Source organism: Electrophorus electricus, chromosome 17, assembly GCF_041902795.1.
Source record: "Electrophorus electricus isolate QZ-2024a chromosome 17, ASM4190279v1, whole genome shotgun sequence".
Taxonomy (NCBI): domain Eukaryota; kingdom Metazoa; phylum Chordata; class Actinopteri; order Gymnotiformes; family Gymnotidae; genus Electrophorus; species Electrophorus electricus.
Genome location: NC_137513.1, coordinates 20,043,029 through 20,061,147, shown reverse-complemented (window position 1 = coordinate 20,061,147; position 18,119 = coordinate 20,043,029). Strand labels below are relative to the sequence as shown.

The window sequence follows — 18,119 nt, the reverse complement described above, 5'->3', positions numbered from 1 at the left end:
GCTATGCGGGACTATGTGAAGGTACACGGGAGCGTGAGAAGGTACACAGGACTGTGTGATGCTACACGTGTCTGCGTGAAGCTACGCCGAACTGAGTGAAGGTACGCGGGACTGTGTGATGCTACGCGGTTCACCAAGCTACGCGGGACTGTGTGGTGCTACATGGGTCTGCGTGAAGTCATGCGGGACTGTGTGAAGGTACGCGGGACTGTGTGAAGGTATGCGGGACTGTGTGGTGCTACGTGTGTCTGCGTGAAGGTATGCGGGACTGTGTGATGCTATGCGGGACTATGTGAAGGTACACGGGAGCGTGAGAAGGTACACAGGACTGTGTGATGCTACACGTGTCTGCGTGAAGCTACGCCGAACTGAGTGAAGGTACGCGGGACTGTGTGATGCTACGCGGTTCACCAAGCTACGCGGGACTGTGTGGTGCTACATGGGTCTGCGTGAAGTCATGCGGGACTGTGTGAAGGTACGCGGGACTGTGTGAAGGTATGCGGGACTGCGTGGTGCTACGCGTGTCTGCGTGAAGGTACGCGGGACTGTGTGATGCTATGCGGGACTGAGTGAAGGTACGCGGGACTGTGTGATGCTACGCCGTTCACCAAGCTACGCGGGACTGTGTGGTGCTACGCAGGTCTGCGTGAAGTTACGCGGGACTGTGTAAAGGTATGCGGGACTGTGTGGTGCTACGTGTGTCTGCGTGAAGGTACGCGGGACTGTGTGATGCTATGCGGGACTATGTGAAGGTACACGGGAGTGTGAGAAGGTACACAGGACTGTGTGATGCTACGCAGGACTATGTGAAGATACACAGGACTGTGTGATGCTATGCGGGACTGTGTGAAGGTACGCAGGACTGCGTGATGCTACACGGGACTGTGTGATGCTATGCAGGACTGTGTGAAGGTACACGGGACTGCATGATGCTACACGGGACTGTGTGAAGGTACACGGGACTGCGTGATGCTACACGGGACTGTGTGATGCTACACGGGACTGTGTGATGCTTTGCGGGACTGTGTGAAGGTACACGGGACTGCGTGATGCTACACGGGACTGTGTGATGCTACACGGGACTGTGTGATACTATGCGGGACTGTGTGAAGGTACACAGGACTGCGTGATGCTACATGGGACTGAGCCATGCTCTTACGTATGAACTACACGGACATACGTGTCAAACATCTCATGTGATCCGTGAGAGCTGCTGAAATGGCAGTTCAATGTTACTCATGTGCAGAGTCCTGCAGGGGTCTCACGCTCAGAATGTCCCCAAACATTGCACGCCACAGAGTGCACACCAAAACTTTACACTGCAAACAGGTAAAGCACACAGATAAAACCACCCCCAAACTTTACACTGTAAACAGGTAAAACACACAGATAAAACCACACCCTAACTTTACACTGTAAACAGGTAAAACACACAGATAAAACCACACCTAAACTTTACACTGTAAACAGGTAAAACACACAGATAAACCCCCCCCCAACTTTACACTGTAAACAGGTAAAACACACAGATAAAACCACCCCCAAACTTTACACTGTAAACTGGTAAAACACACAGATAAAACCACCCCCAAACTTTACACTGTAAACAGGTAAAACACAGAAAAAAACACCCCAAAACTTTTCATTGTAAACAGGTAAAACACAGATAAAACCTCCCGGCCGGCCACACGCTCTCCGTGTGGTCTGTAATCTGTCATCTCACGGCTGGTTTTAATTCCTGTTAGCTGCATGGCTGCGTGCCGCTGCTTCATTCATTTGAATGGAATTGAATAACAGTGTCGCCTGGTTGCACTTGCACAGGGCAGCTTTAATTGGAACAGAGGCTTGAAAAAGTGAAAAATATTCCTGCTTTGGGAGGGAGGGGGTACAATTGTGGTGGGGGGGTCATATTTGTGTGTGTGTATGTGTGCATATGTGTGTGTGTGTGTGTGTGTGTATGCATAAGTGTGTGTGCATGTGCGTGTGGGTGTGTATATATGTGTGTGTGGGTGTGTGAGTGCATGTGTGTGCGTGCATGTGTGTGTGTGTGTGTGTGTGTGTGTGTGTGTGTGCATATGTGTGTGGGTGTGTGTGTATGCATGAGTATGTGTGCCTGTGTCTGTGTGTGTGTGCATGTGCGTGTGGATGTGTGCATATGTATATGAGTGTCTGTGTGCATGTGTGTGTGGGTGTGTGTATATGCATGGGTATTTCTGCGTGTGTGTCTGTGTGTGTGTGTGTGTGTGTGTGTGTGTATGTGTGTGTGTGTGTCTGTGTGTCTGTGTGTGTGTGTGTGTGTGTGTGTGTGTGTGTTTGTGTGTGTGTGTGTGTGTGTGTGAGTGTGTATGCTTGTGTGTGTGTGTGTTTGTGTGTGTGTGTGTGTATGCGTGTGTGTGTGTGTGTGTGTGTGTGTGTGTGTGTGAGTGTGTGTGTGTGTGTGTGTGTGTGTGTGTGTGTGTGTGTATGTGTGTGTGGGTGTGTGAGTGCATGTGTGTGCGTGCACGTGCATGCATGTGTGTGTGTGTGTGTGTGTGTGTGTGTGTGTGCATGTGTGTGTGAGTGTGTGCATATGTGTGTGAGTGCGTGTGTGTGTGTGTGTGTGTATGGATGCATGAGAATTTCTGCATGTGTGTGTGTGTGTGTGTGTGTGTGTGTGTGTGTGTGCATGTGACTGAATTTTGGGATCAGAGATGACAGTATTCATTGGAACTCTTCACTAGTTCTGAATTGTGCGCTGCTTTGTGTACACTCACTAGACACACTAGGAAGGTCATTCTCTTTAGGCGCATAAAACAATGAAATCAATCAGTCAATATATATATATATATATATATATATATATATATATATATATATATATATATATATATATATATATATATATATATATATATATATATATATATCCGTTTATGAAACGACTGAGTCTACCACCTTTATGGCTACCACGGCAACTCTTAAGTGTGCAAATAATCCTAGTTTTCTTGGAAAACTAATCAAATTGCCTAATGATTTGTGAATAATTAGAGATGACTTAAGAGTGAGCAGCAAATCTTGCCCTTAATCCAAGTATTTTCCCCTCTTAGCATAAACATGCATATTGGTAATTACCAGCAGTGCAGGGAAATGTGTTGTAGGAGCGTGAAGACGCCCAGAGCTACAGTCCCCTCCCGATGAACAGGGACCCGGTCGAGTCATCGACAGTGTTGCGCGGTGAAGACGACTGGAGAGCACTCTGAAGATGCTGCCACACCGAAACACACCTTCTCCGCATCGTACGCCAAGCGTCCGGTTCATCTCCGTTATGAAGCGCTAATGCGCTACGCCTCAGCATTGCTAAGCAGAACGAGCCACCTGGGGGAGTGTTTCACTGTGTTTCATCTCGGCCATGCTCAGCGCTTACGGAACGTTCCCAGTCACCTGCTGGGTGTGGGGAGGTTTCGTGTGCACGTTTAAGAGACTGTCTTAGTGCCGTGCGAGCAGAGCAGCGTCTCCGTGAGAGGGGAGTTCGCTCTGGGGAACAGAAACTGATAATACAGCCTGAAAGTGTGTCACCTACAAATGTTGTGGTAGGTCATAAGAGTTTATATATATATATATATATATATATATATATATATATATATATATATATATATATATATATATAAACGCATGCATATTCACACACAAGCGTCGTTGTGTGTGTGTGTATGAAGAGCACAGAAAGAGAGGGGTTTACAAAAACATTTTTGCAATGTGTAACGGTATAAAATAAGACAAAAATATATCATTATGAGGGTAGTCTTAAAAATATATTAATTTAATTCCTGAATAATAATAATAATAATAATAATAATAATAATAATGCCAGTCTACTAGTACTAATCGTTTTTCTCATAAAAAGCTCTTAGTGAAGCTTTTTTATCAATTAACTTTCTTAAATAATAATATTTTTTCCAATTTATCATAGTTCAAATATAGTATGTATATTAGGTAATAACATGATGGATACATACAATAATCCTGCTTCGTGAAATTCAGTAACTTCATGCAAAATGCAGGTATATTGTGATAATATTACATCTATCGTAAGATTTTTATTTAACAGTCTGGTATGGCACAGATGTTGAGTCCCCAAACATCCACAGCCAAAACAACATGGTCTCTGTATTTGTTCAAACCGGTGAGTGAGGACTTACATCCTAAATCCAGTATAGTGCAGGCAATCCAGGCATGCAGGCAGTGACAGTGGAGGCTATGTGATTAAAGTGCATGTAGTATCGAGGACATTTACATCTAAATAGGGTTACACTATAGAGGAATTGCAGCCCATAGTCTTAGTAATCAGACATCTAAATAGGGTTACACTATAGAGGAATTGCAGCCCATAGTCTTAGTAATCAGACATCTAAATAGGGTTACACTATAGAGGAATTGCAGCCCATAGTCTTAGTAATCAGACATCTAAATAGGGTTACACTATAGAGGAATTGCAGCCCATAGTCTTAGTAATCAGACAGCTGGCTCTTTGGTTGGTTCTCGGTCAGCTGTGTGCTGTAGTGTTATGTGAGAACAGTCACAAGGCACCCAGTGGATCTGAGATATGGCATTTGTTCCTGGAGACAACAGTAGAATATAAGAAAATTCAATGCCAACAGACTACATATGGATCAGAACCAGAATCAGATCAACATATGTCAGAATCAAATGTGTTAAATATGATTATGAAACAAAAACATACCAGGTTAACACAAAAACCTCTCAGAGATCACAGAAACCTAAAGAATACTTTTATCATTAAGAAAAACTACCGAACAGATCAAGAACACAATGATATAATATTGATATAACAAGAATAATTTGTCAAAGATTGCTGTTAAGAGAAGCATATTTCAGACCATAGAGGGTTCAGCATATGAGGGTTCACCTCTAATAAGCATCAGGTACAGAAAGTTACGGCTTCACAAAAAGTTTATAAAGCTGAAAAGAGGATGATTACTCACACCAGAGAGCTGGAACATGTGACGAAAGAAAGGAAGCACTGACGATATTACACACCACACGGGTGAAGCATGGAGGAAGAGGCGTGTTTGCCAGGGAGGCTGGTCACGTGACCGCTGACGCCGGTGGCAGGATGAGCTCTGAAGTGCCCAGGGGCATCTGCACTGCTGACCCCTGACCCCAACCCTGACCCTGACCCCGACCCCGACCCCGACCCTGATGGTGATGTCATGTGTGCTGATGTCCATGGGCTTGCCAGAGTCAGACAGTCAACCAGGTACTAGGTGTTATGATTTTAAGATTATGTTTATTTGTCCAGTCAGGTCCCCTGAAATGAGTGGCAGACATATAAAAAGGCTAAACCATTTTTCCACGTTTATCCAGTGGAGACCTAAATATCCTCAAATTAAAATCTACATTTAGAATCCTGAATATCCCAAGGTCCTGTCTCATTAGTCACTGTTTGACTACATACCTTTCATATTACTGATTCATTGATCAGTGCTTACAAAATTATATTTCCTAAGATTAATTGCAATTATTAGACAGGTGTTTAGGAGGTTAACCTCACAGTCATGGTTGTCGTTGTCTAATTGCTTTCAGAATATACTCTACTTGGACTTTAAGATATGTATTGTTAGTGTGAGAGCATACCACGTAAAGTGCACAAGAACACACAGTTAGAGAATGTGTGTTCACAGCACATGGACAAAACAACACACAAGCCCCACTCTCCTGAGACGACCTATATCATGTCAATATACATCCAGTGTTAAGAGTGGATCATAACGGCCCTTGGGATTAGATACACACGTGTTTATCTGTGTAATGCTTATAGTTACACTAATGACCACCTGTGTGAAGCTGAAATTAGGACCACACACTCTTTGCCAAAGATCCATGTAAGGTGTCCAGCTATAATGCACAACTGCATGCATGTTAAAAATCCTGATAGTTATTAATTCTGTCAGAATGACTACAAACAGATTGGATAACTGTAACAGAGGATGTGATGTTCAGTTTTCCTAGTGGCTGTGACTCCATACTCATCCTCGTCCAAAACGCTGTGATGCGTACGTCCTCAGAACTCTGCCACCCGGGGGCTGTCGGCCCTTATTCAGATCCCCCAATACAAATGTTTAAAAATGGCATTTAAAACAAACCGTTCAATACTCTTAAGGTGCATTTATATTTAACGTGTCCACAAGGCCGTGCCGAGCCAATAGCCGATGTCCAATCAATCGGAGATTTGAATTTAAAGAGCCGCAGTCTGCAGGGCGGGGGAGCCGGACTCAGCCAGGCGGCTAAGCCCCGCGGCTCAGGGCCCCACAGGGCAATGATTAATTCATAGTGGATTATGTGCTGGGTGCAGTGGGGGCAGTGCAGGGTCCTTCAGCCTAAAACCACACAGGGCAGCGAGATAAATCCCCCCCAACCCCCCAGACGTCGGGCTCGACTGCAGGCTGTCTCTGCTCGCCTCTGCACCTATGAACGGCCTTCCTTTCTTCACTGCACGTGTCCAATGGGGACTTTCGATCGATGCGTCTGATTTGACTGTTTTGTTTCTCCCAGTCTATGAATTAAAATGAAATGTGGGGTATTCAGGATGGAGTGTTTAATTCTGTTGGCTTACACCCACATGGACTGTTCCCTTAATAACACCACCCCCTCCCCTGAATCCAGAATCAGAGATGGGACATAAACACCATCCTGTACGGGGCCGTTTATGTACTGTGATATTAACTGTTACAAAATCCAAACTCAGTCACCTCAAACTATTACAATAAAATGATGGGAACACTTGTGTGTGTGCATATGTGTATGTGTGTATGTGCGTGTATGTGTGCTTGTGTGTGTATATGCATATGTGTCTGTTTGTGTGTGTGTGTTTATGTGTGTGTGTGTGTGTGTGTGTGTGTGTGCGTATGCATATGTGTGTGTGTGTGTGTCTGTGGTCTAATTGATTATTTCATAAATGAATGTTTATGTATTTGGATCATCACATAGGCACCAACGCACCAGTCTGAACTGGACTGCATCGGCTGCTAATACCTGCACAGGTGATGCTCTCAGAGAGACGCCTCGTGTGCTGTGTCTGTGCCGTGCACACTGGAACGCCCAAGGTACAGGATCCATATGCTGGCCTGCAGGTTGCTATAGGAACTGAGCATTTACTGGCTGGTGAAGAAAATCGCCCCTGCTAACATGGGAACATCCACCCAACCCGAGTCATGAACATCCACCCAACCCGAGTCGTGAACATCCACCCAACCCGAGTCGTGAACATCCACGCAACCCGAGTCGTGAACTTCCACCCAACCCGTGTCGTGAACATCCACCCAACCCGTGTCATGAACATCCACCCAACCCGAGTCATGAACATCCACCCAAGCCGAGTCATGAACATCCACCCAACCCGTGTCATGAACATCCACCCAACCCGAGTCATGAACATCCACTCAACCCGTGTCATGAACATCCACCCAACCCGTGTCATGAACATCCACCCAACCCGAGTCATGAACATTCACCCAACCCGAGTCATGAACATCCACTCAACCCGTGTCATGAACATCCACTCAACCCGAGTCATGAACATCCACTCAACCTGAGTCATGAACATTCACTCAACCCATGTCATGAACATTCACTCAACCCGAGTCATGAACATTCACTCAACCCGTGTCATGTAAGTTCCTCAGTGCATCTGCATACTGGTGGAACTGGGGAGAAGACGCACACGTCTGACCGTGGGGGAGGCACCGTAAGGCGAGAAAGGCTGGGGAATTTATACCCTGCATTTACAAATTTACGCTGAGATACAGATCACAGCAATGGAATGAGACGTATTCCTTCAAAAGCTAAAAGAAGCCAGCAATTACTAAATTCACATTCGTGATTTTTCCAATGACATGTTTCAGATATTCCAAATTATACGTTCCTGATTTTCCTAATTATATATTCCTGAAATGTTCTGTGGATATTCAGTGCGGTATTCAAAAACGGAATATTCACTAATCAAAGGAAATGCATCTAGCGTCCAAATTTCATATTTTCTAATTTTATTAAAAACTCACAAATTAGTTCAACATGTTGTATTTATACAGTGAATGGTCTAATATGCACTGGAGGTCACGTAAGCTTAGGTTTATTAAACAATAAAAGACAAACCATGAGAAGTTGATATTTAAAGAAGTGAGCAGCTTCCTGCCTGCTGCACAATTTGACCATCGATTTTAATAGTTTGGATTTTCCTTTAAAGACACAAAAATAAAACTTGTAGGTCTAAGTATGTTATATTAACAATTTATGAATGCTTTTTTTCAGCAGACTAAAAAATTAAGAAGTAAATACTTCTTGTTTTTTTAACACTTACACTTTGTTTCAACACATTCTGCAGATGATGGCGCAAAGCACTTGTACAGTATTTGTGCTATGTTTTTATTTGGCAACTGTCTACTTGTGTTTTTTTTTCCTTTTAAATTTTTTTTGTAAACAACATCTTGTACAAACTAGCACAGTGAACCACAACCCCAGCAAACTTGTTTTTTTTTTTTTCTTGATACAATATAAATAAAGTCAATACAAAAGTTTGGTTGGTTGCTTGGAACATTTTTCATCTGGAGGTTCTAAACATGGTTTGATACTTTTAAACTCCTGAATTAAATATTTTACGTAAACAGTTGACTGTTCTAAGTCCCTTTCAGACCCTCGTTAAAATATTTTTAGAAGGTAGACTTCATTTAACAACATTTCAAGTTCTCTTCCATTAAATAAAGGGTTCACAATCCATAAAACATTTACCGTTTGGCCTTTTGAAGGCCAACTTCAGATTTGGTGAAATTTTCGGAAAAACAAAAGGATATGTCCAGACAGAGAGAAAAAAAGAGCCTTTTACCCCCGGGATCCGGAAACACATTTAGTGTCAATAAGGTTGTTTAAGTGTCAATATGGCAGAGCCTTGACAGGCAAAGAGGTCTGAGGAACTTTCAAATAAATGAGTCTGACGGCTCAGATCTTTCCTGGAGTCCCAGTCACAGGGAAGTGTTAGGTGTGTCGCCGTGGGTGTTTCTCCGTAAAGCTAAAGTCTTTGACAGTAGCTACTGCTGCTAATATTTTGCGATCGTGGTTTGGAGAGTGAGGGTTAAGTCAGTGGTGTGTGGAAGGGTTGGGGTGGGGGCGCTCCCAGAACCAGCCGTAGAGGTTTCGGGTCAAGGGTAGCCATCAGTCTGGTTTGTGATCGGGTTCGAGGGAAACGCAATCTAACAGCAACACAATATCATGGGAAAGTGTCTGCAGTCGCCACGGAGTCCTCTGCTGCTCTCGCCACAAAAATCATAAGTCAAAAAAACCAACGAACAAAACCCCCGAAATGTCAAAAACAGTAAATAGAAACGGCAAAAAAAAAAAGATGTGACCAGTGAGAGTGTCCCCCCCACCACCCGCGTGCCGCCCCCAAACAGTCTGCGGAGAAGCCTCCGCCTTCGGGAGCTACCAGACTGTGGCTTCGTTCATTTCCGACGGGGGGTGGGAGAGGTGGTTGCTGTACCCGCTTCCGTTGAGGGACAGTGAGGTAAAGGAGGGACTCGGGCCGAACACGTCAGAGGACATGCTGTGGAGGGGCCCAGGAATCCCCGGCTCCGGGCTCGGCGAGTCCCCCGGGTGGTGAGACATGATGTCCGAGAAGCGCTGCACCTCGCTGGACGGGTGGTGTCCAGGGATGGGGTGCTCCATGCCCCCTAGGGGGGTGCCCGTGGGTCCCGAGGAGGGGACAAACGGAAGATCCACTGGGGTCTGAGCCTGTGAGGAAGGTGGGCCCTGGGGGTAGAACTCATAGTTCCCTCCTGGTCCGTAGTACTCACTCTGATAATCTGCGGATCAAAGGGAGAAATCACGTTTGGCGCAAGCACGTGCAACTCAGAAGGCCATGCTTAAAAATTCATCGAAAAACGTAGCCTGCATTTCTCAGGAACAAGCGCGCAGTGCGCCGTGTTGGTCACGGAGTCTGCCTTGCTTTAAATCTCAAATGTGGCTCAGTGGCAAGAACAAGGCCACCGAGAAATTAATGAGAAGGAGGAGTCGATCATCACCTCGCGACCGGACTGCCGGATAATCGCACACTGGCAGCTCTGAATGTGACACAAAAAACTTTTCCTGATTAAAAGGAAGAACCAGGAATGGGGTGACGTGTCCTCGGAGGGACAGCTGTATGTGTGCAGCGCCTGGCACCACAAATGTCAGTGCACGTCTTCGGGTTTTATCTGTTCTCTGTTTCAACAACTGTCCTTTCTTTACCACCAGAAAAAAAAGAAAATGGAAACCTATATGTACAATTTTAAATGCCCACACTAATCATAAAGAGAGAAGAATACCCCTAGAATTTGCATTTGTAAAGTGGCATGATGTATGAAATGCAGTAGCTAAAAAGGATCATGGAGAAATACCAATGGAAAACAAATCTTTTTATAGAGATGGCTAACCTACTGACCTCAATTATGTTAAAGACTGACGCATTAATGAACACCCTAACGGAAACCTAACGCTGTCCACACCGCTACGTTCACGTCAGATGTGTCGGCGATAACACTCGTAGCTCAGAATTAGCGGTAATAATACGCATTCTGTTATATACGACAAAGGCGAGCGTTTTCCCAAATCCGTCAGAGTGAACTCTTATATTTTCTAGATGTGCTGTTCACACGGTCGGGGTGAAAGCATGCAGAAACGCAAATTACTGGTTTAAATTATTTTTTTTTTCCAGTGTAGCATAATTTATTTCGTTATTTTATACTGTAAATTAACCACGTCCGTGAAAACGTCAACTTTAAACACTCGCCACCTAGCCTACTTTTAGATTTCTAACTACCCACTATGATAACTGATCAAATAACTCTCGCCCGGCTCCTGGGTGCCTGTCTGGTTTAGCCATCAAAGGAGCTCGAGCACAGCCGCCAAACGGAAAAGGCGTTTAACAAGCAAATGCAAAAGTGCATAGCGTTTAAAACGAAGGCGTGAGGCGGCAGACCCACGGTGATCCGTTCAGTCTTACCTCCATAGTACGAGAACGGGCCGTTTGGGATGAGCTCTCCCGGTTCCAGCCGGTCCACCAGCGTGCGCATTCTTCTCGGGCTACGAAAAAAAGCGTGTCTCCTCGCGCCGAGGGCGCTCAGCTGCTTCATGCGCCGCTCTTTGGACCGCCGGTTCTGGAACCATACCTGCAGTGCACAGGCGAATCAAGTACAGATTTACAAACACAGCCTGGGAACACTTTTGTCAAGAAATCTTGTGCTTTAGCGAAACACTCTATATTCACGGAAAGCGGAGTAAACGTGAACTGCCGTTGGCGGAAAAAAGAAATTCAATATATTTTGTTGATCTTAATCCATAGGTTTTATGACTTTAAAGTGGACACCACTCATAATGTGCAGAAATTATATGTTATTACTGGTTGCATCACAGTGAGTAATAGCATTACCTTAAATTCACTTCGTATTTTGTTGATGTAATTAGGCCCAACTCTGTAAACAGGCAGAGGTTATCTCAGGTGTTGAAACCCAAGCTAGCGGACTACTGACTAGTGACAGTAGATCACGCAGGCCTGCCCGTATGATGGACAATACCCGTGCGCTGAACTGGTGTGTGTTGGTGGGGTGTTCACCGAGTTCGTACTGCAGTGATAAGATTATTCTCAATTAATGTCACTCCGACACAACGATCTAACCTCACTTTAATGCTCTTTTAAATCTCCAATTAATGCTTAAGGGTTAACGTATTATCCTTCGATATTACCTTATTATTTTGAAATCTAAAAGCCACCATCGAAACGCTGCTTTTCCCCCCTAATCGACGGTCTTAAACGTACAACCTTAAATCATGCCTACACGCGCTTTTCTAGCGCGATATGACTTTCCGGGACTTTAATACATAATCCCATAGCAGGCATTTCTAAGGCGTTTATCGATAATACCTCATCTGCATTTGATGAATTTATTTATCGCATCTTTACAACCTGCACAGTCACGCATTTCACTGTGCGGCTTTTTAAAAATTGTCAGAAGAAGATATGAAGATATGAAATGAGGTTCTTAAACCAACAGAACCTGCGTAGCCTTGTTACAGCTCCACCGTTACAGCAAATGGCAATAATCGATTCTCTTTTTCGCAAAGAAGATCGCCTGGAATTATATATTTTGACAGACACAGGGGCAGACTTCGGAGTTTCCGCCTGACTGAGAACCGTCTCAGCATGGCTAAATGTGGTCGCAAAACGTGATGGTACCGCGTTGCCAAGACTCCCGTCGCTCTTACCGGTCTAACGCCAGTTGGCAAATCTTTCCATCACCGAAGCCAAGAATAAAAATTAGGCTAACTATATAAATATTACTTCCAAATATTCGCGGATGCCAGCAAAACATTTTCCCATTTTCAATTCAAATGATCTTGCCCTGAGGTCGGCGTGGGGAATGCGTAAAGGATACGCGCGCCTGCCGTTCCCCACGGCGCGCTGACGTTATGGCCAACGAACGTGGCAAAGGAAAGTTCATTTCACACACACACGCACACGCACATACACACACACGCACACGCACACGCACACACACACACACACACACACACACACACCACAGAATGCAAAACGGCGACATTTTCTGCTCCTTAATAGCAGATCGCCATCGTGTCCCACACATAATCTTCGATTCGTATTCGAGCCCAGTGAGTAAGCAGCCACGGCTGCGTATTATTAGATTTCTTGGGTTTAATAACAGGCTGTTTTACCTGAATGACTCGCATGTTGAGCCCAGTTTCCTGCGCGAGTTGCTCCCTGATGTGGCGCGTGGGTTTGGGGGTAGCCGCGAACGCCGCTTTGAGCGTCTCGAGCTGTTTTGCTTTGATCGTGGTGCGCGGGCCGCGACGTTTGCCTCCCAGATTCTGATCGTCGTTTTCATTGTTCACCGTTTCTTTGTCCGATAAGGTCGCGATTTCCGAATCCTTCACATCATCCTGAAGTGGGTCTTGAGAGTCTGGCGATAAACTGGGATCGCTGCAAGCTGTTACTGAAAGGTGTGCAAAAAAGAGAAGAAATGTAAACGAAAATCTGAATTTTTGCAGTTCCTGATTGGAGAAATATAAAATTATAAATCTGAAACATAAAATTATAAATCTGAAGGCTGAAATGATAATGGAATTAAAAGTAGGCCTAGACAAATTTGAAACAAGGTAGGTCCCGACATATTTGAAATAAATTAAATATAAATAGCATGAATATTTCATAGTAACATTGTAACAAAGGTTAACGGGAAAATAGGAACGGCTTTCGACCAGGTAATACCTGTCGCTAACTGATCACCCTGAAAAAGACCTGCAGGGCCACTAAATCATGTTGTAAAATATAGGCCATTAAAAAATAATATTAAATATATGGAATGAACTATTTCCACATGCACATTTTTTCCTGGCCTGTATCGTGACGTGGTCGTTTATTTATTTAAGAGCTGGTAGTCACTACCACTTGTCATAAAAAAATAGATCTGCAACTCTTTTCTTTAAAGGCTGCAGTTTACTGTGTAATGAGTTACAATGGATAACCTAAAATATTAAGTATTGTTTTAACATAATTATTTTTATCTTACCCGAGAGAAGATTAGTGTCTTTTACGTTGGTGTTGCTTAAATAATCGTCTTTGCACACGAATTTGTTTTCGTCTATAATGTACAATTCCTCCCCCGTGGAGAGCTGTTTGTTACACATCATGCACGTGAAGCAGTTCAGGTGGAACACTTTACTTCGCGCGCGCCGGACCAAGTCGTTGGGCGAGATCCCCTGAGCACAGCCCGCGCACTTCGTTCCGAACCGCCTGCGAAAGAAAAAACGGTGTCAAGAAACAGGGGAGGTTTAAAAACAAGATAAGACACAGAAACCGCAAGAAATTTGGAAAATACATTTAAAAAAAACACGGTTCGAAGATTTAGAAGATCGCGGTTGTTTTGCTCAGTTTAAACGATGAATTTTCAATGTATATCGCAAATAAATAAACTGAATTGTTAAATAACGTTTTTCTGTCGATTGAGTGCATAAGAATAAAACAACCTCTATGCCCAAAACAAGTAAACAATAAACAAACAAATAAGTAAATAATAAATAAACAAACAAACAAACAAATAAATAAATAAATAAATGGATGCGCCAGTAAATACTCTATCAAAAGCCTGTAGGCCTGTGCACTGTCGACGAGAATTTAAAACGCCTTAAACGGAAAACGGCGATTCCACGAATATAGGCGATCACTGCAGATCTTCACAAGTCAGTTCTGATTTACAGTGTGTATTGCGATCTTGCACAGCGGTTGTTGATTGTGCGTCTGTGATTGTACTGTCTGCAGGCTTCCTCCTCCGAGTCGTTCATTATTCAAATCCACTTATCACGTCTTTGCTCGAGCCGGTGCAAACGCGCGAGGCTGTGCGGCCAGACAGCCCGCGACCTCTCTGGTGGCCCGTCCTTCACCCAGTGCCATTTCCTTAGGCCACTCTGCCGCGTGAGTATACGTCACCTACGTGTATCTGTTCTTCATTTTGTGTGACAGTTGGAATGAACAAGCATTTAATTAACGGGCTTGCTAATCAAACCATGAATCGTGCCAACCTTGCTGACAGCTCTTACTTTCACACCTCGCGGTGTGATTTGTGCTTTTAACAGTAAATTTGTGTATTTGCACTGTTTGAACCGTGATAACTATTTAAATGGTCGTTTATTCTCATTTATTTAATGAGATTTGGCTTAGCTAGCTAAACCCCGGGCATTGAGATACTCTAAAATAGACAACAAACGGACAGCTAATATTATGTTACACTTAAACATAACCGTTAAATCAAGTGAGCATAGCTCGAATGCTGTCATTTCAAATAAAGGCTTGTATTTAGGAGTTTAACAAAAATATTTGCTAAATCATTTTGAAACGTAAAATAAAATCCAGTGGACTCTCGTTTCAGCAGCAACTGATCAAAACACGTGTGGACCTATAAATAAATTATGACCGAATAAAACCAACTGGTTAGAAAATTACGTCCAAAATAGCTTAATCTCCTCAAAACTGTTGTCTCGGTGTCTTTTACGCCTCTCTACGGAACTGGAGCGATGCAAAAATTGCGTGTCATCCTTCACCACAACGGAATCACGGCTGACCGCCGGGGAAGAGACGCCCCCCCAACACACACAGACACACACACACACACACACACACAGAGACACACACACACACACATCTCCGACTTACCTAAAGAAGTCGTTTTTGCAGTATAGTTTTCCTTCGCGCGAGAAGCATTTCTCAGTCAGGTTACATTTACACTCGCAGCACTGCACGCACTTAATGTGCCACGCTCTGTCCAGAACATTGAGGAGGAACCTGTCCAGGATGGGTCTCTCGCACCCCGCGCAATGGACCATTGTCTTTGGATGTGCTCCCACAGTTACTGCTGCGCCGTCCACACCCTGAGAACCTGAGTATCTCTCTCACACACACACACACTCACAAGTAAAAAAGGGTCGTCGCGCTGAAGGTTACTCCGAGCGCCCTCCGAGTGAGTCTTCGTGAACACTCAGACGGCGACGCCACTTCTAAATGCGCGTGCGGTCAGGACAGAAAACTGTGACTGTCCAAAAAAAAAAAATAGCGCGAAAAAAAACAAACAAAAAAGGGGAAAAAAGTCTTCTCATGGATGAGAAAGTGACAAAACCTCTGAAGCTTCAGTTGTCGGTCATCTCCACTCTCTTCCACCTCAGCGCGATCACAGAGATGTAAATAAAGCCAGTGCACGTGGGTAATTTTAAATCGCCGTCCGGATGCTGGCTACACGGGCAACACCACTGCGCATCAGCACGTCGCAGTTGCTGTCAGGTGAAAACATTTGGAGCAAGCGATGACAAAAAGTCTTTGATGGAGAAGTATTTATCGCAACCGGTCTTGGACAGAACTGGCACAAGGTAAGACGTACGCGCGCGGAATTACGCGAGCGCACACTAGCATGTCCACGTATCCGCTTGGGCACGCTGCAGAAGGCAAAACGTCAAACAACTTCAAAAGTGCGTTTCTGTCCGCGTGCGCGTTCTCCCTTCGAAGAGAGATGCGAAAGATGCTAGAAAGGACAGGATGCGCGTGACATGTCGCTGCAGGACTGACGTTCCTCGCGCAGCCTCCAGTGTTCTGCATGTTCCTGAAAGCACACGAGCCAGCCTTATGCACAGCCTCTTGACGTCACGCCGCGCCGAGGCCAATCAGCGTGCTTCCGTTCAAGTAACCATTAGCGGTCTCCTCACCGCTCCGCCGGTGCACTCGGTACTATTTATAGGGAACAGAAGAAACCAATTGTCAAAAATCCCAGAAACTGTCATATCTTAGTAAATGTGGAGAGTAGTCAGAAAGACGTAGATACGCGAAGTATAATAGCGTGTTTCCACGTCTTCCAATTATTCAAAAAAAATCCTGCAATCTTTCCCCCGATGGAGCAAGGAGACGGGGTCGCCCGAACACTTCGATAAGGTAGATTCTTGCCTTTTTTGGCTTCTTTATATATAAATACGTGTTCTCTGAATAATAACACAGCGAAAACAACCTTCTTTCAAAACCGAATAATGTGATAGAGCATACATTCCCAAATAGGGCAGCTTCGTATGTTTTCTAATTGAAATCTACAATATAAATAGCGGGGTTTTTTTTTTGTTTTTTTTTTTAATTAATTACGTTATTTGATTTACGAGAACAATTTATGGCAAGATGGCGGAAGAAACGTTCCAGTGTTATTTTATGTTGTGCTTTTTTGTTTTATTGCGTTTATTAAAAGTTAGGGGAAATGTTTCTGTTTAGTTTTGTTTGCAAAGACAATTTTCCTTACAATAGCCTTGCTTTAGTTTTTACGTCCAGATTATGGATTAATGCTTCACACATTCTCACATTCCACCTTCGTGCTGCATAGCAGCAGGATACCGTGGCGTCCGGATTTAATCGCTTGGATATCCCTTCTGTATCGTGTGCGCACGTGCCTTTCATTAACAATATTTCAAAGACGTTTGATTAGACCGGTGTCGGCACCTCGGCTTCGCACAGGCATTTTAATATACTCTCCTCCTTTGGTCTTTTGTCGACGGAGGAAAAGCGAAAGACGGGAAGCGTGCAAAGTTTGCAGGGCGCTGCGTTTTCTTCTCACCTCCTAATGGCGCAGACACCTTACAGTCCTTAAACAGAGCAGCGAGGCTTGCCAGGCGATGCAGAGCACCCCCGAATAACTGGTTTATCGCTCTCCATTTCTCAAAAGCCATCGGACCTTTGATTGTAACGTCCACACGAATTAAAACATTTAATGGGTAAACTATTATATTGATAATCTCGCGCGGTCCCTTTCCCTTTACGTGTAACCGAACGCGAGTATGACGTGGGTGTGAAAGCGGCGCTTTGTTGTAATAATTCTCGCTGCTGTTTTCTGAAGTGCATGTGCAGTAACAGTGCTACAGGGAACGGTGTGCTTGCGCTGTCGGAAAAGGAAACACTAAACACAATTTCTTACATCATTACCGCTACACACCTATGCGTTCATTCCATTTGACATTGACACCCACCCACCATCACCACACACAAACACACACACACACACACACACACACACACACACACACAAATGACAGACTGAACGCCATTTAGCTATTTATATTCAGCCTGCGTATACAACCCAAACGTTGCAGACTGGACTCTGGAATCAATAGCGAGTGACTTCGTGCATATGGGGTGCTTCTCATGTAAAGAGGACGCGTGCATCCGGGAGAGGCCGCGCGCGGTGCCCACACGCCACGGTGACAGCTATCTGTTCGCCTAGGGATTGCTCGACTGTGGGACCCTCGGATGACATGTGTTGCTTCAGGAAAAATAACAGATAAAAGACGAGCCCACAGCTTTCTGCTTGTCACGTGACTCTATGACACTGACAAAGAACTGATGTCGCAAATTTTCAAGGTTGTCTTTCACCGCAAAAGACGTAAATATCACAGAATCGTTCTACGTCTCCGTAGCGGGTTCACACAGTAAATTAATACTGCGTTAACTCAGACCGTCTCATCGTTGAATTCTGTTTTTTTATCTTTACTAATGTATC

The 18,119-nt window shown here is 44.4% G+C and overlaps 1 protein-coding gene across 1 annotated transcript; it reads right to left on the bottom strand.

The window, feature by feature from the left end:
- Positions 1–8,033: 8,033 nt before the first annotated feature.
- Positions 8,034–16,163, bottom strand: lhx1a (LIM homeobox 1a). Its single transcript, XM_026999451.3, has 5 exons — positions 15,254–16,163; positions 13,614–13,837; positions 12,760–13,037; positions 11,033–11,198; positions 8,034–9,854 (listed from the first exon to the last, which is right to left on the bottom strand). The coding sequence occupies exons 1-5, from the start codon at positions 15,421–15,423 to the stop codon at positions 9,475–9,477; spliced, it is 1,218 nt and encodes a 405-aa protein (XP_026855252.1). The 5' UTR covers positions 15,424–16,163; the 3' UTR covers positions 8,034–9,474.
- Between the last annotated feature and the right edge of the window lie 1,956 nt (positions 16,164–18,119).